The sequence below is a fragment of the Myotis yumanensis genome, unplaced genomic scaffold (genome assembly GCF_028538775.1).
Source record: "Myotis yumanensis isolate MYYU_CA2020_CCGP unplaced genomic scaffold, mMyoYum1.0.hap1 SCAF_1, whole genome shotgun sequence".
NCBI classification, from domain to species: Eukaryota; Metazoa; Chordata; class Mammalia; order Chiroptera; family Vespertilionidae; genus Myotis; species Myotis yumanensis.
In genome coordinates, this window is record NW_027223752.1 from 71822224 (window position 1) to 71842702 (window position 20479).

Consider the following 20479-nt stretch of genomic DNA (forward strand, 5'->3'; position numbering starts at 1 on the left):
CTCTCCCTCTCCCTTCCTCTCTGAAATTAATAAAATATGTTTTTAAAATAAGAAAAAGCTCCGAAGGTAATTCTAATATGCAACTGAAGTTGACAACTACTGGGTTATGGTGAAAGATATAGTTGTCTTATTTTGCAAGGCAGCTTTTGTTTCTTTAGTTACTTCTCTGATGACATTCTCTCTATTTTCTTGTTGTCTGAGTAGTCGCTTGTTACTTGAGGGAGAGAAGCCATGGACATTGAAACAGGAGAGTGAATGAGAGGACAAATAATCACAAACCATTAAAGTAAATCCTTGGTGGAAGAATGTTGGAAAGCCGCTTGTGGAGAGGCTAAAGCATCTGGATATCAGTATTGTATAAATATTCTCATGTTTTTCCATGGAGATTTTATGCATCTAAGGCTTTCTGTTCTAACCTGCTACTCCAGGGAATATTTGGTAATAAGTGGAAATTGGACCATGATTATCCCTATCTTGGGATAAGAAAGTAGGGATCATATTTTTATATCAGTACAGAAGGATGAAGGGTAGCAATAGGGAGTAATTTTTAGGTTCTTTGGGAGGCAAGGCTGGCTTGCTGAATTTTGCAATGAGCTTATTTGAATTTGGTAGCAGGCTCTTTTTTTAATAATCTGGCAATTTTTTTAGCAAGAGATAACAATGATATTTGAGGTCAATTTACAATTTAATCACTAGCCTATCTAATAAAAGAGTAATATGCAAATTAACCCTCACTCCATCACAAAGATGACGGTGGCAACAGAGCTGGAGCAAGCAGGAGGCTTACGTTGCCCCCGGGGATGGAGGAATCTAAGCTTCCCGCCTGCCCTGGCCAGCACTGGGCTCCGCTCAAGGCTACAAAGTTTCAATTATAGAAGATAAATAAATCCCAGATACCTGCTTCCAGCCCCTGGCTGTGGCCAGCCTGAAAATGGCCCTCAGTCCTCACCCAGGCTGGCCAGGCACCCCAATGGGGACCCCCAACCTGAAGGGGGTGTGGCCAGCCAGAAAACAGCCATCAGCCCCTCATTCAGGCTGGCCAGGCACCCTAGCGGGACCCACACCCTGATCCGGGACACCTTTCAAGGTAAACCAGCCGGCCCCCACCCGTGCACCAGGCCTCTATCGTATATAATAAAAGGGTAATATGCAAATTGACCCTAACAGCAGAACGACTGGGAATGACTGGTCACTATGACACACACTGACCACCAGGGGGAGGACACTCAATGCAGAAGCTGCCCCCTGGTGGTCAGTGTGCTCCCACAGGGGGAGCTCTGCTCAGCCACAAGCTAGGCTGATGGCTGCCAGCACAGCGGTGGTGGCGGGAGCCTCTCCCGTCTCCTCAGCAGCACTAAGGATATCTGACTGCAGCTTAGGTCTGCTCCCTGCTGGTAAGTGGACATCCCCCGAGGGCTCCCGGGCTGCCAGAGGGATGTCTGACTGCCAACTTAGGCCTGATCCCCCAGAAAGCGGGCCTAAGCCAGCAGGTGGGCATCCCCCGAGGGGTCCCAGACTGCGAGAGGGCACAGTCCGGGCTGAGGAACCCCCCCACCCCCCGAGTGCACAAATTTTTGTGTACCAGGCCTCTAGTATCTTATATTTAATACTAGAGGCCCGATGCACGGATTTGTGCACTGGTGGGGTCCCTTGGCCTGGCCTGCACCCACTCGCAATCCAGACCCCTCGGGGGATGTTGGACTGCCAGTTTCGGCCCGATCCCTGCAGGCCAGGCTGAAGGACACCCCCCCACCAGTGCACGAATCCGTGCACCGAGCCAGTTTCAGCCCTATCCCCACAGGCCAGGCCGAGGAACTCCACCGGTACATGAATCTGTGCACTGGGCCTCTAGTATGCATATAAGATCTTTGATTAATCTCTTCCCATCCTCCCCACTTCCCTCTGAGATTCATCAGTGTTTTCCATGTTTCCATGCCTGTGCGTTGAGTGTCTGCCCCCTGGTGGTCAGTATGCGTTATAGCTACCGGTCGAATGGTCACTTAGGCCTTTATATATTTAATGTAGTGTTTAGCCCCAGAATGCTGTCAGCAAACCAAACTTTCTGGTTTGTATGATAAGTAGGTTACCTATTTCTAAATGATGGAGAATGCTTATGTGACTGTAAGAGAGGTGATTAAGCCATTGTGTTTGATGTAAATCTTGACTGTATTAAAGGTCCTAATAGCAGTAATCCTATCTAATAAAGAGGGAATAATTGACCCTCACACCATCACAAAGATGGAGGCACCCACAGACAATAAGGCGGGAATATGCTAATTGACTGTCCTGCTCTCAAAGGTGGTGGCAGCCACAGCCAGTAAGGAGGGAATATGCTAATTGACTGCCCCACCCTACAAAATGGCGGTGCCCACAGCCACAAGATGGCCAGCAGGGGAGGGCAGTTTAGGCGCAACCAGGCCTGCAAGGGAGGGCAGTTGGGGGGGACCAGGCCTGCAGGGGAGGGCAGTTAGGGACAACCAGACCGACAGGGGAGGGCAGTTAGGGTTGACCGTGCTGGCAGGGGAGGGCAGTTGGGGGGGACCAGGCAGGCAGGCAGGTAAGTGATTAGGAGCCAGCAATCCTGGATTGTGAGAGGGGTTTCCGACTGCCCCTGAGGGGTCCCAGATTGGAGAGGGTGCAGGCTGGGCTGAGGGACACACACACACACACACACACACACACCCGTGAATGGATTTCATGCACAGAGCCTCTAGTTTAGAATAAAAGGACTGCTTGCATCTTTAATGTTCTGTTCAAAGCAGATGATGCCAACAGCCAAAACAGTGAGTTAACTTTCCTTCAGTGGGGCTCTTTTTAGATAAAGTGCATGTGGGCCTTGCCCTAGAGTCAGGGAAGATTAGATGAAATAGTGATCTTACTGCTAAGAATTACAGAAAAGCAGTATGTTAAGGATTTTGTAAGGGAGATGGTGATCTTTCTTTCTCAAGATTATATGAGTATGTTATAGAGTCATAAAGGTTGATTCATATTAGAGGAAATTCTAGGAAAATGGGTAAACAGCAAAAAAATAAGCTAGCTCTGGTAGATGAGGGTGAGTGTGGGTGGTTTAAGTTTGATATAGTCCTACATTTTAGTTCGTCATCTTGTATATTGCACACTTCTAGTTCCTCATAAATATTACTAAAATAAGTAAATCAAAGTATAACAGTAAATTTTGTTCAGGATGAGTACTTTAAAGTTAGCGCTATAGTCACTTTCTATCTCTGTCTAATCCAGCAGGATTTTTGAAGGGGAGGTAAACTTGGTGGATAGACTTTGCAAACAAGGCAGCATGAAGACCTTCTCTAAATGTAGTTGCATCTCTATGAGGAATTCTGAATTAGGGAAAAGCAAATTCAAAGCCTGAATTTCATAATTGCTCACATTCCTTAGCCATATGTGTAACATGCATTTAGGAGTCTGAAGCCAAAAATGTTGCTGCTGTTTGTATGTTTTACTGAAAAACTAAAATGAAACTCTTGCCTAGATTTCTTAATACTATTCTGTTCTTTCTCCTTCGACGTTAAATTCCTAAAAGTTCATTTATTTTTTCTTTGGTCTATTTATTTAATATTTACCCAAATGAACCACATTCTGTATTCCAAGAGGTTAGTCCATAAATGAAATTTATTTTGCGGATGTAGAATTACAATGCCCACAATGTTTAGTATATGTCTTATCATTTATTGAAATGTAAATGTATTGTGGATCTTGGAACAGTCCAGGATTAGGTCTACATTTCTTTATCTTTTCAGAGTAGTGTGGGTTTACTTTCATAATGGAATCTTTCGCTGTAAACATTTGTTAGAGTCATTTTAGCTTTAAAACATAACTGGTGCATGAACCTAAGGGGCAGGTTTTAGAAAGGCCCTTCTATATAGATGCTTTCCCTTGAGTACCTGTAACCTTTTCTTTAAAGAAATACCTTGACTCTCACCTTGTGTATTATGGTTTTTATTGGTGTTTAAGATTTTTTTTTTTAACTTTTTTTCCCCAGAATTCTCTTTTTCTGTTGACATCCTGGACCCTGTATGTCAAAGAGGGAATAAAAAGCTTTCAATAGAGCCAGAGTTAGAAACTCAGAGGGGTATTGGCGCTCTGTTGTGGAGTATGTCAGCATCTCTTTCATACAGCAGCCTTTTGGAGCTTTTTGTTCAATGCTTCAGCCTTGGCTATCTATCTATTTCTGGGACCCACAAGAACCAGAAGACAATAAATGTTCACATATTTCTATATGGCCAGGTTTCCATTTTGTGAGCAATACTAGATCTAGGCACTTATTATTTGCTCAGTATTTTCTAAAGTGATTGATAGCCTCCTTCTCTTGGGCAAAAGTCTGACTTTAATTTAAATTTCTTATGAATATATCAGATCTTCTTCCAAATAGAATTCTGTATTCTGAAATGTTTTATCCTTCCCCATGGTATCCAAATATTATTTCTGGATAGGGGATATAAAAGGAGACTGCTTAATTTCCAGGGCCAAGAATTTTTAGTGTGCCATGGGCAGAAGTCAAGGACATAAATAGAGGAGCATATGATAGATTTACTGAGTCACCTGTGGGGCCTTGGCTGGTGGGGGTATTGTGGAAGCAGACATAGGCCCTGTGCAATTGGGATGGTGGTGTCCAACTTTATGTCGGACAAAACTTTTCATACTACCTTCATTTTTACCCTAGTTTGGGATGTTGCAGAGAGCTTTTAATTCTCTACAGATGACTTACATTATCTCTGGGTCATCTCTTTTGAGATTCATTCCTGATGCATCAAGTAACTAAGTCTGTAGTTTAAGGAAATAAGCCTTAGTATTTTCTATGAAATACAACAAAGGTACTTGGAAAGGTTCAGCCAGCTGGTGCATGTATGTGGTGTGATTGCTAAGTACTAAACCCAGACAGATCTTGAATTGCACCAATATATGAAAATAGTACAACGCAGAATTAAGTCCAGATAATCTGTAACTAATGACATTTGAGACACTGGGTTGTATAATTTGCCCAGTCAGCAAGTACCTCACTAGGGAAGGATTCATCCTGAACAGACATTCTGTCATTTATGAGCTGGCTTCTCTTAGAACTTCAAGTTACCTTTGGAAACTGTGATTCTGAACATACCGGAAAGCTGGGTATTCTAAAACTGTCCCGTGGAATATAAAGCAAATTGCGATCACTGTTGACTAGCATTTTCATTAGGTCTTAAGCATGGTAGCAGGACATGTGTCAATTTACAATCATCCTATATCCTGTTTAGTTCACTTTTTCATGCCCACTGTGAGGAAGGCATTGTGCTAGGGCAGATGGAAATATCAGTTCACTGTGGTCTTTGACTGCTAGGAATGTATCTTGGGGTGGGAGGCAGGGTGTGTGTGTGTGTGTACCTATATATATATATCACAGACAAATAACTCAAGTGTACCATGAACTGGTGCCAAAAATACTGAAGCATAAACATGCTGAACATAACAGGAGGGATACATTTATTTCTAACTGTGTCACTTGAGGGAGGCTTTACATAGACAGTGACATCTGAACTGAACTTAAATAGAATTTCAGCCGTCAGGGAGATGTACATTCCAGACTAAGGAAGCCAGGTGTAAAAAGGCACAGAGATGGAAAGGTAGAAGACATTTGGGGGAGTAGTGCACTGTGACTGGTGCATGGGGTATAGGAGAAAAGGATATAACACAAGTAGTGTAAAGGCAGGTTATGTTGGGCCCATGAATGCCTTGTGATTGGGTCTTGCTCCTAAGGGTTCTGTATTAGATATAGGAGGGATGGCTGCCATATTTCATTCACTTGGTGCAACTTACCTGGACAACAGAGAGGTTGTAATAGACATTGAGAGGAGCCTTACTTTTTGCTGGTGATAGACTCCAAAGATGTAAAGGGACACATTCAGGAAAATAGTTATACCACATCTGCAGGTTTGTGGATCATACTGAGTCTTTCCTCCCAAAACGTTTTATGAAAGTGAAATTGCATTAAAATGAACATAAGAGGCAATTTTGAAATGGAAAAGAGGTGTGAGAATGGAAGTTCATGTTATAGATATGTAAGCATTTTCCTTTATTTTTTCAAGTGCCCAATTATCCTTTCTTTATGATGATGATGATGGATGAGGGTTATGGACAAAATATACTAAAAACCTTATGGGGCTTCTTCCCCGCCCCCCCCCCCCCGCCCCCCCGCATACCTCCTTTTCCCCCTAGTGGTGGTGTGCTTCTGTTCTATTTAAGCAGTAGAGGGGTTAAACCAAAGGCTAGAACAAGCATATCAAACCGCTGCAGGTTTGACACGCTTGCAACAAGTCTGCCTGAGTTCCAGCCCCAGCTTCATTACTGCCTATGCCACTTTAAAGACCTTTCTTAATATCTGTAAAATGGGAGTAACAATACTAACATCTCCCTTTGAAGGCTGTGGTGAGGATTAGATAAGCAAAACCAGGTAAAGTACATAGAATACTGATTGTCACTTGGTAAATGCTGTATAAGTGCGAGCCATCATCATCACTACTACTTTAAGATGAACCTAGTCACTTGATGTTACACCATTGGGTATATTTTAAGGAGTTAGAGCCACTTGCTGATACTTTGAATTATGAGGCTACCAATTGATGTGTCTCTCTCACATCAATGTTTCTCTCTCTGTCTCTCCCCCTCCATTCCACTCTCTCTAAAAAAAACAATGGAAAAATACCCTCAGATGAGGATTAACAACAAAAGTAGGACTTAGGGATGTGATCCAGAACTGATCTGTCTTCTCAACTTGTACTCCAAAACACTGGTTTTCAAGCTCATGGAGTAGGTTAGAGAGAATAAAAGACCTAGGTAGAGATTTATAAAATTTTACTTGGAAAAAAGTATTTTAATGATTTAAAAACAGCATAAGGATATGTTCCACAAGTCACACATGTTAAAATTAAAATGCAAATTCTAATTCTCTAGGTATGGGCATGCCCCTCTATTCTGCATTTCTAACACACTTCAGGTGTTGCCAGTACTCCTCATCGGAGGGCCATATTTGAAGTAGTAAGATTCTATAGGAGTTTTTCTTAGCTGCTGATACAGAGCACTTATTGCAATCATCTTTGGAGCTTTTTAAAAATAAACCTGTCCTGCCCTGGCTGGGTGGCTTGGTTGGTTGGAACATTGTCCTATGCACCAAAAAGTTGCAGGTTTGATTCTTGGTCAGGACACATACCTAGGTTACGGTTCAAGCCCAAGTCTAGGCATGTGCGGGAGGCAACTGATCGATGTTTTTCTCTCACATTGATGTCTCTCACTCTCTCTCTCTCTAAAAATCATAAAAACATATCCTCAGGTAAAGGTTTGAACAGAAAATAAATTTAAAAATAAACCAGTCCAGGCCCTAGCCCAGACCTACAGACTCAGAATCCCTGGGATGGGTCCATGCACAGGTATTTTTAATCCTGGTTGAGAATCACTACTCAAATGCCAAGAGTACATCTTGTCCAAAACCCCTTTGGCTTCTTCAGTAAATTTATCTATCTATCTATCTATCTATCTATCGCTAATCCTCACCTGAGGGTATTTTCCCATTGGTTTTTAGAGAGCAGAAAGGAGGTTGGTAAAAGGAGGAGGAGGAAGAGAGAAAGAGAGAGAAACATCAATGTGAGAGACAAACATCAGTTGGTTACCTCCCACACTTGCCCCAACCAGGGATCAAACCCACAACCTGGGCATGTGCCCTGACTGGGCCTCAAACCTGCCACCTTTTGGCGCACACGACAACGCTCCAACCAATTGAACCACACTGGCCAGGGTTGGATCAAATTTTTAAAACAAAATTTCAAAAATGCTATGAGTACTTTCAAATCATTTATTAGAATTTGTGTTTTTATTTTAACAAAATAGAATTTAATTTGGTACTAAGTCATTAGATGTTTTTAGGATCACTAAACTAAGAATGGGAGTGGGCACAGTTCTTAAAATTAACAGAAGAAATTAGGCATTTTTTTCCAGACAAACATTTGATTAAACATCTTCTCTAAATGGCCTAGACTTTTATTCTTTCAATATATTTTTATTGATTTCAGAAAGGAAGGGAGAGATAGAAACATCAATGATGAGAGAGAATCATTGATTGGCTGCCTCCTGCATGCCTCCTACTGGGGATCGAGCCTGCAACCCAGGCATATGACGTGACTACAAATTGAATCGTGACCTGGTTCATTGGTGATCAACCACTGGGCCACACAGGCCGGGCAACAGCCTAGACATTTGGAGAGACAGAGTAACTTTGATATAGCCAGAATTTGTGAATAAAAGAAATATTAAATTTTTTAGCTCAGTATTAATCTCTTTTTAAAAAATACATATTTTTATTGATTTCAGAGAGGAAGAGAAAGGGATAGAGAGATAGAAACATCAGTGATGAGAGAGAATCATTGATCAGCTGCCTCCTTCACATCCCCCACTGGGGATCAAGCCTGCAACCGGGACATGTGCCCTGACAGGGAATTGAACCATGACCTGCTGGTTCATAGGTTGACATTCAATCACTGAGCCATGCCAGTGGGGCTCTGCCCCTCTTTGATTATAAAAATCCTTACAGAACTACCTGGAGACAGATAGAAATAGTAAAAAAATATATATCCTATATAATAAAAGGGCAATTTGCAAATCGACCAAACAGCGGAGCGACTGGTCTCCATGATGCACACTGACCACCAGGGTTTCAGTGGTTCTCAACCTTCCTAATGCCACGACCCTTTAATTCAGTTCCTCATGTTGTGGTGACCCCCACCCATAAAATTATTTTCGTTGCTACTTCATAACTGTAATTTTGCTACTGTAAACAATATGTAATTATATATGTGTTTTCCGATGGTCTTAGGCAACCCACAGGTTGAGAACCACTGGTTTAGATGCTCAACACAGGAGCTGCCCCCTGGTGGTCAGTGTGCTCTCACAGGAGGAGCACCGCTCAGCTGGGCTGACGGCTGGTGAGCACAGCGTTGCTGGCAGGAGCCTCTTCCTCGACAATGCTAAGGATGTCCTCGCTGCCCGACTGCAGCTTAGGCCCGCTCCCCGCCATTTTGGTTTGGAGATTTCATTTTGTTTATTTTTTTGTTTTTCCTGAAACCTACAAAAACCTAGAGAAATAAGATTAGTTTCCAAGTTGATATTGAGAGTGGTTGTAGTCTTCAGGTTACCCTAGATTTTTACATGATGGCAGTAAACTCATTTACAAATTAAATTCCCATACTTTTGAGATTGGTTTCTCCTCATTCTGGATATAGTGACTTGCTCACAGTATGGATGAAGTAGAAAGTAAGTAGATGCTTGTGGGAATTGGAATACAGTAATTTTCATCAGACTGATTGTATCTATTTACTCTTGATTGGCAGGAATATATGGTTTACAGGAAGCATACCTATATGAGGCTTGATGGCTCATCCAAGATCTCGGAAAGGCGGGACATGGTTGCTGATTTTCAGAACAGGTAATTTTAATAGGAATTATAAAATCCTCATTTGGTTTTCCTCTAGAGCTTCAAATGATGAGGTTTAAAAAAATACCAATACATTTCATATTAGTAAGTGATCATGATAGTTCCTGCCATTTTAAGAGGTAGCTCAATCTGCTTATAGCAGTTCAGATCTGTGTGTCTGTGAGAGAGAAAAAACGAATACTTGGTAATTTTTGTGTTTGAAATCTGCTTTCTTACCAAATCAGTGCCTATTTCTTTAGCCAATAAAATAAATGATTTCTGAGTATGAACCAAGACCTTCCTTATGTGGATAATATGTATATAGAAAAAAGTTGCTAAATGTTAACAGTGGCTATCTCTGGGTGTTAACTTATAGTTAGTCTTAGTTCATTATTGCTTACCTGTTTCACTTTGTATGAGTTAAAAAAGAAAACCTTCCTTTTTCCTGCTTTCCCTCTAGCATTGTAGTACAGTGTGGTATGACAACTTGCAGTAGTCTGTAATCTATTCAGCTGGCAGCTCTCAGTTACAGTACTTCTCCTACCTGATAATGAGCCTATGAAATTTCAAATGCTGCCTGCTGGATGCTGATGGCTTACAAAGCCATAATTATCCTAAGTGCTGGTTCTCGTTGTAATAAGCAGAGTCTGGTTACTGCTCTCTCCAAGGAGAAAGCCAAGCTCTAGTAGTGACAGGTCTTCTGAACTCCACCCTTAATTTTCTTCCTTAAACCTGCAGAGCTAAAGAATAAGAGTAGATCTTATTATTCTATAATCAGAACATTCTGAATTTCTGGCCTTTAATTGTGTAGTCTGTTACTATTTTACTTTTGAGTTCTTGGGAAGAAAATTAAGCACATAGCCATTTGTATTTAGGTTACAATTGTTTTAATTTCTTTCCTTTTTAATGCATCGTTTACTTCAATTGTAAAATAATTTCGCATAAAACAAATCCATAGTTCAACATAGAATGTCTTCTGATTGAAAGTTTTTGCTATTGCACGATCCTTTACAATAGAGCATAGGTAAGGAGATAGATCCTGACATTTTGGTTTACAGTGTATATTCAGGCCAGTAACTTCTAAATTACAACTATACATCTGAATTTAGGAGGCTGTTTGACCAACGATGGAAGGGAAGATCTATTTTGTACCTATTTCAATTTGTTAGATGTGTGCAAGTATGTACATGGCCTAACCTAGTTTCTCACCTAGCAGAATCTATCAGCAGATTTTTAAATTGATTATTTGAGACATGTATAAGCATAGTAGTGCCTCCTAGTCTCACCACATTGTTATGAATTGCCCCCCCCCACAAAAAGTTTACCAGCTGATCTTCATCTTTTCATGATTCTGAAATAAAATGAAGCATATTTTACTTTGTCCTTACTTACTCCAACCTAAGAGCTCCAATAGACAAGAATCTTACATACAAGATCTATAGACTATATATTTTCCCCAGGGTGCCTTTAATTTCTCCAGGCATGCCAGCACCTCTGTGGTATGGGCACACTGTTACGAGGTGGCATGAGTTGTGTGTTAGAAGAAACTCCATTAAGTAATAAGTATTTCACCTACAATTTGTGTTTATTTTTCACTAATATGTTTGATGTTATACATTTGAGGATCTCATGAACAGCAATACTATTATTTTCCAGTTATAATTGGCATTGTTATATCTTACAATAAAACTAGTGTCCCAGTGCATCAATTTGTGCACATTGAAAGGAAGTTAATTAGATGAACTATTTTAATAATGCTATTCGCCCTTTCTCTATAGTAGAAATGTCAACCAAATTCACAATCGACAATGATAGATGGAAACATGCATACAATTGGTGCCAGCAAGAGCTTTATATGTGTCGCGTATGTGCAATCAACTTAGAGATATATATATATATATATATCTTGCTTAATTAGACCTGCTTTCTGATTTAGCTAAACTTTTTCCAGCCCAGTGAAGCACCCCAACTTCTCTTTCAGGTAATTGTCAGCAACACAGCAGTAAATATCAACATGAAGCAGATTATTATTGTAGATCACGCAGGGAGAACAAAGGGTAAAATATTTAACTGTAGCAGTGTTTGACTATATTCTGTGCAGTGAGAAAACCTGAAGTCATTTTCAAGGTCCACCATTTTTTCTTTTCAGTCAGGTCAAGTTTCTAAACTTTCTAAATCTCCATTGTCTTGCTAATGAAGAGAAAATAGGATTCTACCGAGTCTCCTATGTACCTACTCCAGGACCTCTGTGAGGATCAAATGAGAGGAGGCACTTGAAAACGCTTCACAAACATTTGGTTAAACTGTAAAATGTTTGCACCTGGCTATAAAGCAAGTCGGGCTCCTGGCTGAAGAAACTCTAAGGAGGCTAATCGCCAGGAAGGGGAAGCCAGATGTTGCTACGTGAAGTCATTACCTGGCGCCCACAGCGACCATTTCTAGGCTGGGCTGTGTGCCGCATTTTGCTCCACGAGGTCTTGGCAGTGTTGGCTGCAATTTGGTGGGGTGTCACTGTGGGGTGGTGGCTGGGCCTGTGTCCCACTTGGGGGAAGCTGAATGTTGGTTTGTCAGCACCAGGTTCGTGGTGCCGTTTCTTTTTAAATGGCCAGTGTGCGTCATGGCAGCTCCTGCATTGAGCATCTGCCCCCTGGTGGTCAGTGCACATCATAGCTACCGGTCAGATGGATAGACACTTAGCCTTTTATATATATAGATGCCTATTGAGGAAAATTTGAGAAATAGTTCATGAAGAAAATAAAAAGCACCCACAATCCCATTACTATTAACATTTTGGAACATGCCTCTAGTCTTTTATTTATTATTTTTTAAAATATATTTTTATTATTTCATAGAGGAAGGCAGAGGGAGAGAGAGATAGAAATATCAATGATGAGAGAGAATCATTGATTGGCTGTCTCCTGCACGCCCCCTCACTGGGGATCGAGCCTGCAACCCGGGCATGTGCCCTTGACCAGAATTGAACCTGGACCCTTCAGTCTTCAGACTGACACTCTATCCACTGAGCCAAACCAGCTCGGGCTCCCTCTAGTCTTTAATGTATGTTTGTGGTTATACTTACAGGTTGATACCATCTATATATATAAAAGCCTAAGTGACCGTTATGACCATTCTACCGGTTGCTATGACGCAGAAGCTGCCCCCCTCTCCCCACCTGGTGATCAGTGCGCTCTCACAGCCAATTCCCGAGGTCCCTCCTCCAGGCTGGCTGGCCCCAATCACCCCGACTGCCCCAATTGCCAGCCAGGCTGAGGGACCCCACCCATGCACGAATTCGTGCACCGGGCCTCTGGTGTTATAGATATGATTGTGTGTCCAGATTTCTTCCACTTATCATTATATCATAAACATTTTCCCATATCACTAAAAAAGTCTTTGTAATCATTATTTTTAATGGTCAGTGTTCCATTATACTGGGTATACTATAATTGTTAAAATTGGTGAGTGAGCCCAGGCTGGTGTGGGTCCTGTGCACCAGGAGGTTGCTGGTTTGAGTCCTGGTCAAGGGCACATGCCCCGGTTGTGGGCTTGATTCCTGATGGGAGGCGTGCAGGAGGCAGCCGATGTTTTTCTCTCTCCCTCTCCCTTCCTCTCTCTCTAAAAATCAATAAACTATTCTTTTTTTTTTTTTTTTATATTTCATTGATTTTTTACAGAGAGAAAGGGAGAGAGATAGAGAGTCAGAAACATCGATGAGAGAGAAACATCGATCAGCCGCCTCCTGCACATCCCCCACTGGGGATGTGCCCGCAACCCAGGTACATGCCCTTGACTGGAATCGAACCTGGGACCTTTCAGTCCGCAGGCCGACGCTCTATCCACTGAGCCAAACCGGTTTCGGCCTATTCTTTTTTTTAATGGTGAGTGAATATCTTTGTTTTTAAAGCTTTGTCACCATTTTAGGTTATTAATGTAGATTCATACAAGGTAAATCAGTGAATGAAGGGATGTGAATATTTAAAACTGTGCATTTTGTCAGGTTGCTTTATAGAAATTTCTACTGGTTTAGATTCCAACCAGAGCTGTAGTATGTTGGCTTGTCATGATTTGGATTTCTGGGTTGTAGAGCTACAGCTGTTCTTCTAGCTGACCCCATTCCCAGAAAACTGGACTATGAATTTAGAGATCAATATATTTTAGTGACCTTTTTAGTGGAAAAAAATAAGTAGATATATCTAATTAATGGTCCTAAAATCTTTTATTTAACCTGTGAAGCAATTATTTGGGCAATCCCACTAGCACACAATAGTTTTGAAAAGCTTAGCTCTAAAAGAAGGGTATTCTCACTATTAAATTATACTATTCTTTACTTTGTAAATATCTTATTTTGCACAGCTTTTCTGGAAAACCTTACTTGAGCTTCCAAACACTGCAACTAAGAATTACTTAGAGAATAGTGAGGTGTGTTTTTTTCTTTTGTTTGTTTGTTTGTTTTTTAGCAGTGAGCTTTTTTTTAGTCAACATTTGAATAACCATCACTTTAATACTCTGCATCTAATATTAGACAAACTGAAAAAAAAACAGACTAAAATCTCTTTCCCTGCCTACATTATGAGCTAGATTACAGTTGGGATATGACTAAGAAATAATCCCGTGTCACGTATAGGAACAAACTGTGCCTGTGCTGACCAGAAACTTATCAGGCAGATTCCTCCAAATTGGGGTGGAGGGTAGTTCTCAACTTACAAATTTTGAGTGGCTACAGTAGGCCAAGACAGAGAAATAGACAGGTGTTTTTGAAAACAAAAAAGCATGCCTTGCCAAATATTTTCATTATTATTCATGAAAAGACATCAAAAGAAAAAAATTGTAGTTTCAACTGAAAAGCCCTGTGGCTCAAAGGTCAGCCAGAGTAAACAAGAACTCCTATAAAAAGCCATTTACATTCCCTTCATACAAGATTTATTTATGAGAGATCCTTCCAGGAAAGAGTCTGACTGAGACTAAAGACTGTTTGCCCAGGATGTCCTGACTGGGCAACATTCAGAACATGTGACCAGTGCGTGATCCTAGAGGCCATTCACAAGGTCTTTGCTCTGGTGTGCCTTGGCTGTGGCTTCACTTCTTCCTACCCCATGACATTTACCAAATGGATCCCCCCAATTCTGATCACTCAGGGTGGGCCTTTGGAAAACATGAGAAAAGTGAGTGTGGTGTGGACTTTTCTTTTCTTGGTGAGAGTGCTGTAGAGCTCCAGTGTTGTCTTTCATTCTGGCTCAGCAAGTCTTTATTTACATGCCCAGCACTATTTGGGTATTTTAAAGCAAAGTGGCCTCAGTGGGTCATTAACTAAAGAAGAGTAAGAGTATAGTTAGGCATGTCTTTATTACATGATTTCATAAACCATCTAGAAGCATGGTCTCTAATCTAAGGCCTTATTCCATCACAGACCCTTAGTTGATATCCATTTTCAGTCCTCTAGAGGGCACCCAAACCATCATGTTGCCTTAAGTTTTGCTAATTTATTTTTACCTAGATTTCTTTCCCTGGTGTTTTTTTTTTCTATGTATAGTCCCTGTGTATAAGTGATTACCAGATCTTGGATCTTATCTCTCTGACTGTCCAGACTCATTTTTCTGCTTCTATTCCTTCTTTTATTGTGGTTACCAACTGCATTCTCCCTCCCACCCTGTCTGACCCCTGTCCCCCAGTCCCCACCCAAGCTCAGACTGTGGACTTCTTTCCGATTTACCAAAAAAGTTCTAGCCATTGGGTGACTCCCATCAGCTCTCACACAGTATCGGAGAGAAGCCTCTGATCCCTAACCCCACCTCTGTACCCACCAAAGCAGGAGAGAGATGTATGGGGAAGAGAAATCTTCTCAGGGCCAGAGTGGGAAGGATTGTCCTATAGAGGTTAGTACAGCCTAGAAAGCTCAGTTTTTATTTGAAGATTTATTGTGGTTAAGTATTCTCCTATGGGCTGTGAGGTATCAAACTTCCATTTTCAGGGGTCCTCAAACTACGGCCCGCAGGCCACATGCAAATACAAATATTGTATTTGTTCCCGTTTTGTTTTTTTACTTCAAAATAAGATATGTGCAGTGTGCATAGAAATTTGTTCATAGTTTTTTTTGTTTTGTTTTGTTTTTTACCTTTCAAATCTGCTTTTATTTTCTTTTTTCCTCCTCACACATAGAACTTCTCCCCACACATTTCTTGCAGCTGTAAAGTCACTTCATGTTGGTCAGGTACCATGTTACCTCTAAAACTTGGTTGGCATCAATATATGACAGTTAACCAGTGTTAAATCTATAAAATATTTACATGGCACAGCACATTAAGCTTTAGACACTTGGCAATTAAACCACATAAAAAAATAGAACAAGACCCACTTGTTCAGAATCAGGTGTTCACAGTCCCCGTCTGACGACTGTACAATGGTTCCAAAGGCAGCAGAGGCAACAGGCAGTTACTTCAGAGGACACCGAACACTACACTTGGGAAGCACATTACAATGTTACCGCAGTGTCATGTACCACCCCACCTCTCTCTCAGGTGGTCTCATAATTCTAGAATGTCAGGTCCGGCTGATACAAAATAAAGACAAACAACACAACATTTACTCTGTGGACATATTCAAACTTCCACTATGCACGCATTGTGATTTTGAAAGCAACTCGTCCTAAAAACTTGTCACGATCATCATAGTTTTTCAGGTTTTTTGATCCAACAATCTTGCACTCAACTGTTACTTCTTTTGGGGTACTGCTAGCAGTATAGTTGAGCTGGACAGCAACTAATGGCTGTAGATAACTCGCATGCAGTTTTTTCCCATAATATGGAAAATATTTTAAGTCTGTGTTTCCCTCAGGAGGATATGCTGCTAGAGTTGTTGTGTTTTCACCCTTAGAATTACCAGTGCATTCTATCCTTGGTTGTCCTTGAGGCTTTAATCCAATTATTCTGTTCATTTTCACAAGAATACAAGGGTGTCCTTGGGAGTAGCCGAAGTCAGGATCATTCTCCCCACTGCATGCTTCAAGTAAGTTAAGAGGAAACTGACATGCTTCATAAACTGGACCCTTCTGTTCAGAGAGGACTCCATTGGTGCAGACTTTAAGATTCTTCTGTGCTGCCGAAGCATATGGCGTTAGAAACTTCTTAAGGTCTTCAATATACCCTTTATAGGACTCTGGTTCAGACACACTAAATGAATATTCCAACGCTGTCACTGGTTTTGGAAAAACCGTAAGTCCTGGACTAGAAATCTGGTCTCGATATTTTGGAACTTCATCATTCAGAGTCTGAAGCATAACCCACATTGTGAATGTGAAGAGTGCAGCCATAAAAGACTAGGTAGAAGAGCAAGATCAAACCCCAGCTCTTGGCGGTGCGCCCCAGGAACGCTCCGGTGGTCGGGTTGTAGAGGAAGAGCTTCCACTCGGCCAGGCTCTGGTGGAAGGATTTCTTGTCTTTCTTCGTCACGGTGGGCGCGCCGAGGGCGAGGGGAGCCACGGGGCGGGCAACGGCGGCAGAAGGTGGAACAGCCGAGGACACCTCCTCAAGGCCGGGGCGGGGGCTGAGGCCGCGGGAGCCTGACGTCTCCGCATAGTTTTTTTTTAAACTATAGTCCGGCCCTTCAACGGTCTGAGGGACAGTGAACTGGCCCCCTGTTTAAAAAGTTTGAGGACCCCTGATTTACATCATCCGATATCTATGGGAAAATGTGTTTATAAACTGGCAAATGCCTTTTAACTTATTGGTTTGCCCTGTATGATTTAACCATAAAAGACACATCTAATAAATTATATAAATAAAATTATGAAATGTTAAATTTCATGATAAAATTCAAGGATAAGCTAGTAGAACTTTTTTGTAAGAGTATAGTGCTTTTGGAATCATGCCCTACAAGAGGCCTCCAAACATGCTCTGTTTGTTATCCATGCGTGCCTCTAGGAAAGTTGTGTTTAACTAAATGCAGATAATGGACAGATTTCTATTCTACTAGGACCTGTCTTTTCAAATTAACCAGGATGCTTATTTCAAAATAGCTCCCTCTTTGATATTCATGTTTGCGCTTGCTATGTCATCAGTTAGTTGCTTCAACTATATTCAGAGCATCTCTATTTTATATCTAGGAAGTAGACCTTCAGCAGTCAAGTGACTTTATCAGGGAAGAACAGCATCTAGGGATGAAAGCATCCTGATGTCAACATGTTTCCTTTTTTTTTTTTTTTACTTGAATCTACAGAATAAAATTCATTTTACATTGGGATTTAGTATCTATATACCATCTCTGAAATCTTACAAGACAGTACTTTTCCTTGTGACCTGTAATGATGTGTTATAATTTTTTGTTGTTAATCCTCTCTGAGGATATTTTTCCCATTGATTTTCAGAGAGAGTGGAAGGGAGGTTGGGAGGGGGAGAGAGAGAGAAACATAAATGTGAGAGAGACACATTGATTGGTTGCTTTTCCATATGTGCCCCCCGACTGGAGGCCAGGATCAAACCTGCAACCCAGGTATTTACCCTTGACTGCGACCCTTCGGTGCTTGGGCTGTCGCTCTAACCACTGAACCACACCGGCCATGACTATAATGTTTTCTAATCTGTTCTATTTCTTTTGTGTTTTTTTATAGCTTAAAATTTTATTTACAAGACTTCATACTATAATTCCACTTGCATTTTAATTGTATAATACATTGTAGATATCTTTTCACATGAGTACATAGCACTATACTATGTCATTTTATTTTATTAATTTAAATTCTTTATTGTTTAAAGTATTACATATGTCTCCTTTTTCCCCCATTGATCTCTCCCTGCTCACTCCCACCCCCACCCTCCCAGCACATGCTCTCATCCCCCTACTGTCTATATTCATTGGTTAGGCTTATATGCATACATACAAGTCCTTTGGTTGATCTCTTACCCCCACACCTTCCCTGCCTTCCCTCTGAGGTTTGACGGTCTGTTCAATGGTTCTATGTCTCTGTATCTTTTTTGTTGTTGTTCATCAGTTTATGTTGTTCATTATATTCTACAAATGAGTGAGATCATGTGATATTTATCTTTATCCGGCTGGCTTACTTCACTTAGCATAATGCTCTCCAGGTCTATCTGTGCTGTTGCAAATGATAAGAGTGCTTTCTTTTTTACAACAGCATAGTATTCCATTGTGTAGATGTACCACAGTTTTCTAATCCACTCATCTGCTGATGGGCACTTAGGCTATTTCCAATCTTAGCTATTGTAAATTGTGCTGCTGTGAACATTATTTCATGACTAATGATAGGTGTGACCTACAATTTGAATAACACCAATCTAAATGAATTTCCAGTTGTATTTCTCATTATAGTCATGAAAAAAGATATGCCGCTTGATTTAGAGCAGCGGTCGCCAACCTTTCGGACCTCACGGACCACCAGTGGTCTGAGGACCACCGGTTGGCGACGCTGATTTAGAGGGCAGTAAAGTTTGCTCATCAGTATAATGCAAACCTTTAGAAATATTCTAGAAAATAACATTGGGTGGCAGGAATGTGAAAATGCGAGATAATCTTAAATGTTTATGTTATTTGCAAGAACTGGACTCAAACTGAGCCTCTAATTCAGGGGTCCTCAAACTTTTTAAACAGGGGGCCAGTTCACTGTCCCTCAGACCGTTGGAGGGCCGAACTATAGTTTAAAAAAAAAACTATGAACAAATTCCTATGCACACTGCACGTATCTTATTTTGAAGTAAAAAAACAAAACGGGAACAAATACAATATTTGTATTTGCATATGGCCCGCGGGCCGTAGTTTGAGGACCCCTGCGTCTAATTGTATGTGTATATATAGATAAATCTTACAGTCAGGGCCTGCTTTCTGTAATCTGGCATGGCCTTGTTCCTAAAAGATATTCAGTAAGTACTTTGTTGCCTGATTGAATAACAGTGGCATCTACTGTTTTATTTGTAATTCTAGGTTTCTTTAAAGGGACATATAATATAAAGGGAAACAGAAAACTATATCTGATTGTTTCTTTGTAAGAGCTGTGTTGGCATTCATAAAAAAGTACTTTAATTCCAGTCTGTCTTCATGGGTTAATCCTAAGTTCAACTTAATACATACATAGAAGTCATGACCTAGGTCTTAGTCTCAGGAGCTTGAGTCATTTTCTGGGACTGGCTTTCTTCATCTGAAAATGAGTGCTTTGGAATTATAATTAGTAGTTAAATTACTGGAAGTTATGATTCCTGGGGAAAACACCAGGAAATACTGATTTATTTATATCCTCTATATGGACTATGAATGGTTTGACTTGTTAAAAATATGACTGTTATATATAGACAAAGGCCTCTACTTCCATGATAACATACTTTTCTGTCATATGTGCTACATGTTTATAACTTTCTTGCCTCTCAGTCAGTATTAGTGGGCGGCAAAAGTATATCTGCGAATTGGAAGGTGATAACCATGGTTTGATCTTAGCAACAGAGCACCTTTGTACAGTGTGTCAAAGAAATGTTAGATCAGGCCTGTATAACCACTAAAACTCTTTCTATCCTTAGATCTGCATTCAGGGATTCCTCTCTTATGCCACATGCCCTTTTTATTTTTCAATTTTTTCCTCTTAACATATCCCTCCCTCTTCTGCAGGAATGACATCTTTGTGTTCCTGCTAAGCACCCGAGCTGGAGGACTGGGTATCAATCTCACTGCTGCAGATACAGTAAGTCATGAGAGCCAATACATTGAATATGCAGGTTTTCTACTATAAATATGTTGTTCAGTTGGTATCACCCTTTGCTTTGTGTCACAAACTTTTTTCTTTGCCATTGGTGACAGTAGTTGTGCTTTGCCTGGAACTGGAACATATTAGCTTTCCTTTGGACTTTTCTATCCATTCTGTTGGAATAAATTTTTTATGCATTCATTCAACAAATACTTGATGAATGCCTACTATGTGTCTCATACTATTCTAAACACTTGGAATGTGTCAGTGAATAAACACTGGAAAAAAATCAGCCAAGTCAACCAGGAGCTCTAACTAAACAAATCAGGAAGCATTGTTTTATCACT

The 20479-nt window shown here is 40.9% G+C and overlaps 1 protein-coding gene and 1 pseudogene across 2 annotated transcripts in view; one reads left to right on the forward strand and one right to left on the reverse strand.

Moving 5' to 3' along the window:
• The window catches only part of INO80 (INO80 complex ATPase subunit), a 145594-nt gene that overhangs the window by 102068 nt on the left and 23047 nt on the right, over window positions 1-20479 (forward strand). For both annotated transcript variants that reach the window (XM_070424984.1, XM_070424991.1), the window contains 2 exons: window positions 9369-9463; window positions 20057-20129. In XM_070424984.1, the coding sequence (XP_070281085.1) occupies window positions 9369-9463; window positions 20057-20129 (168 nt within the window). The remainder of the gene's footprint in view (window positions 1-9368; window positions 9464-20056; window positions 20130-20479) is intronic.
• LOC139019802 (sodium/potassium-transporting ATPase subunit beta-3 pseudogene) lies at window positions 15568-18004 on the reverse strand (annotated as a pseudogene).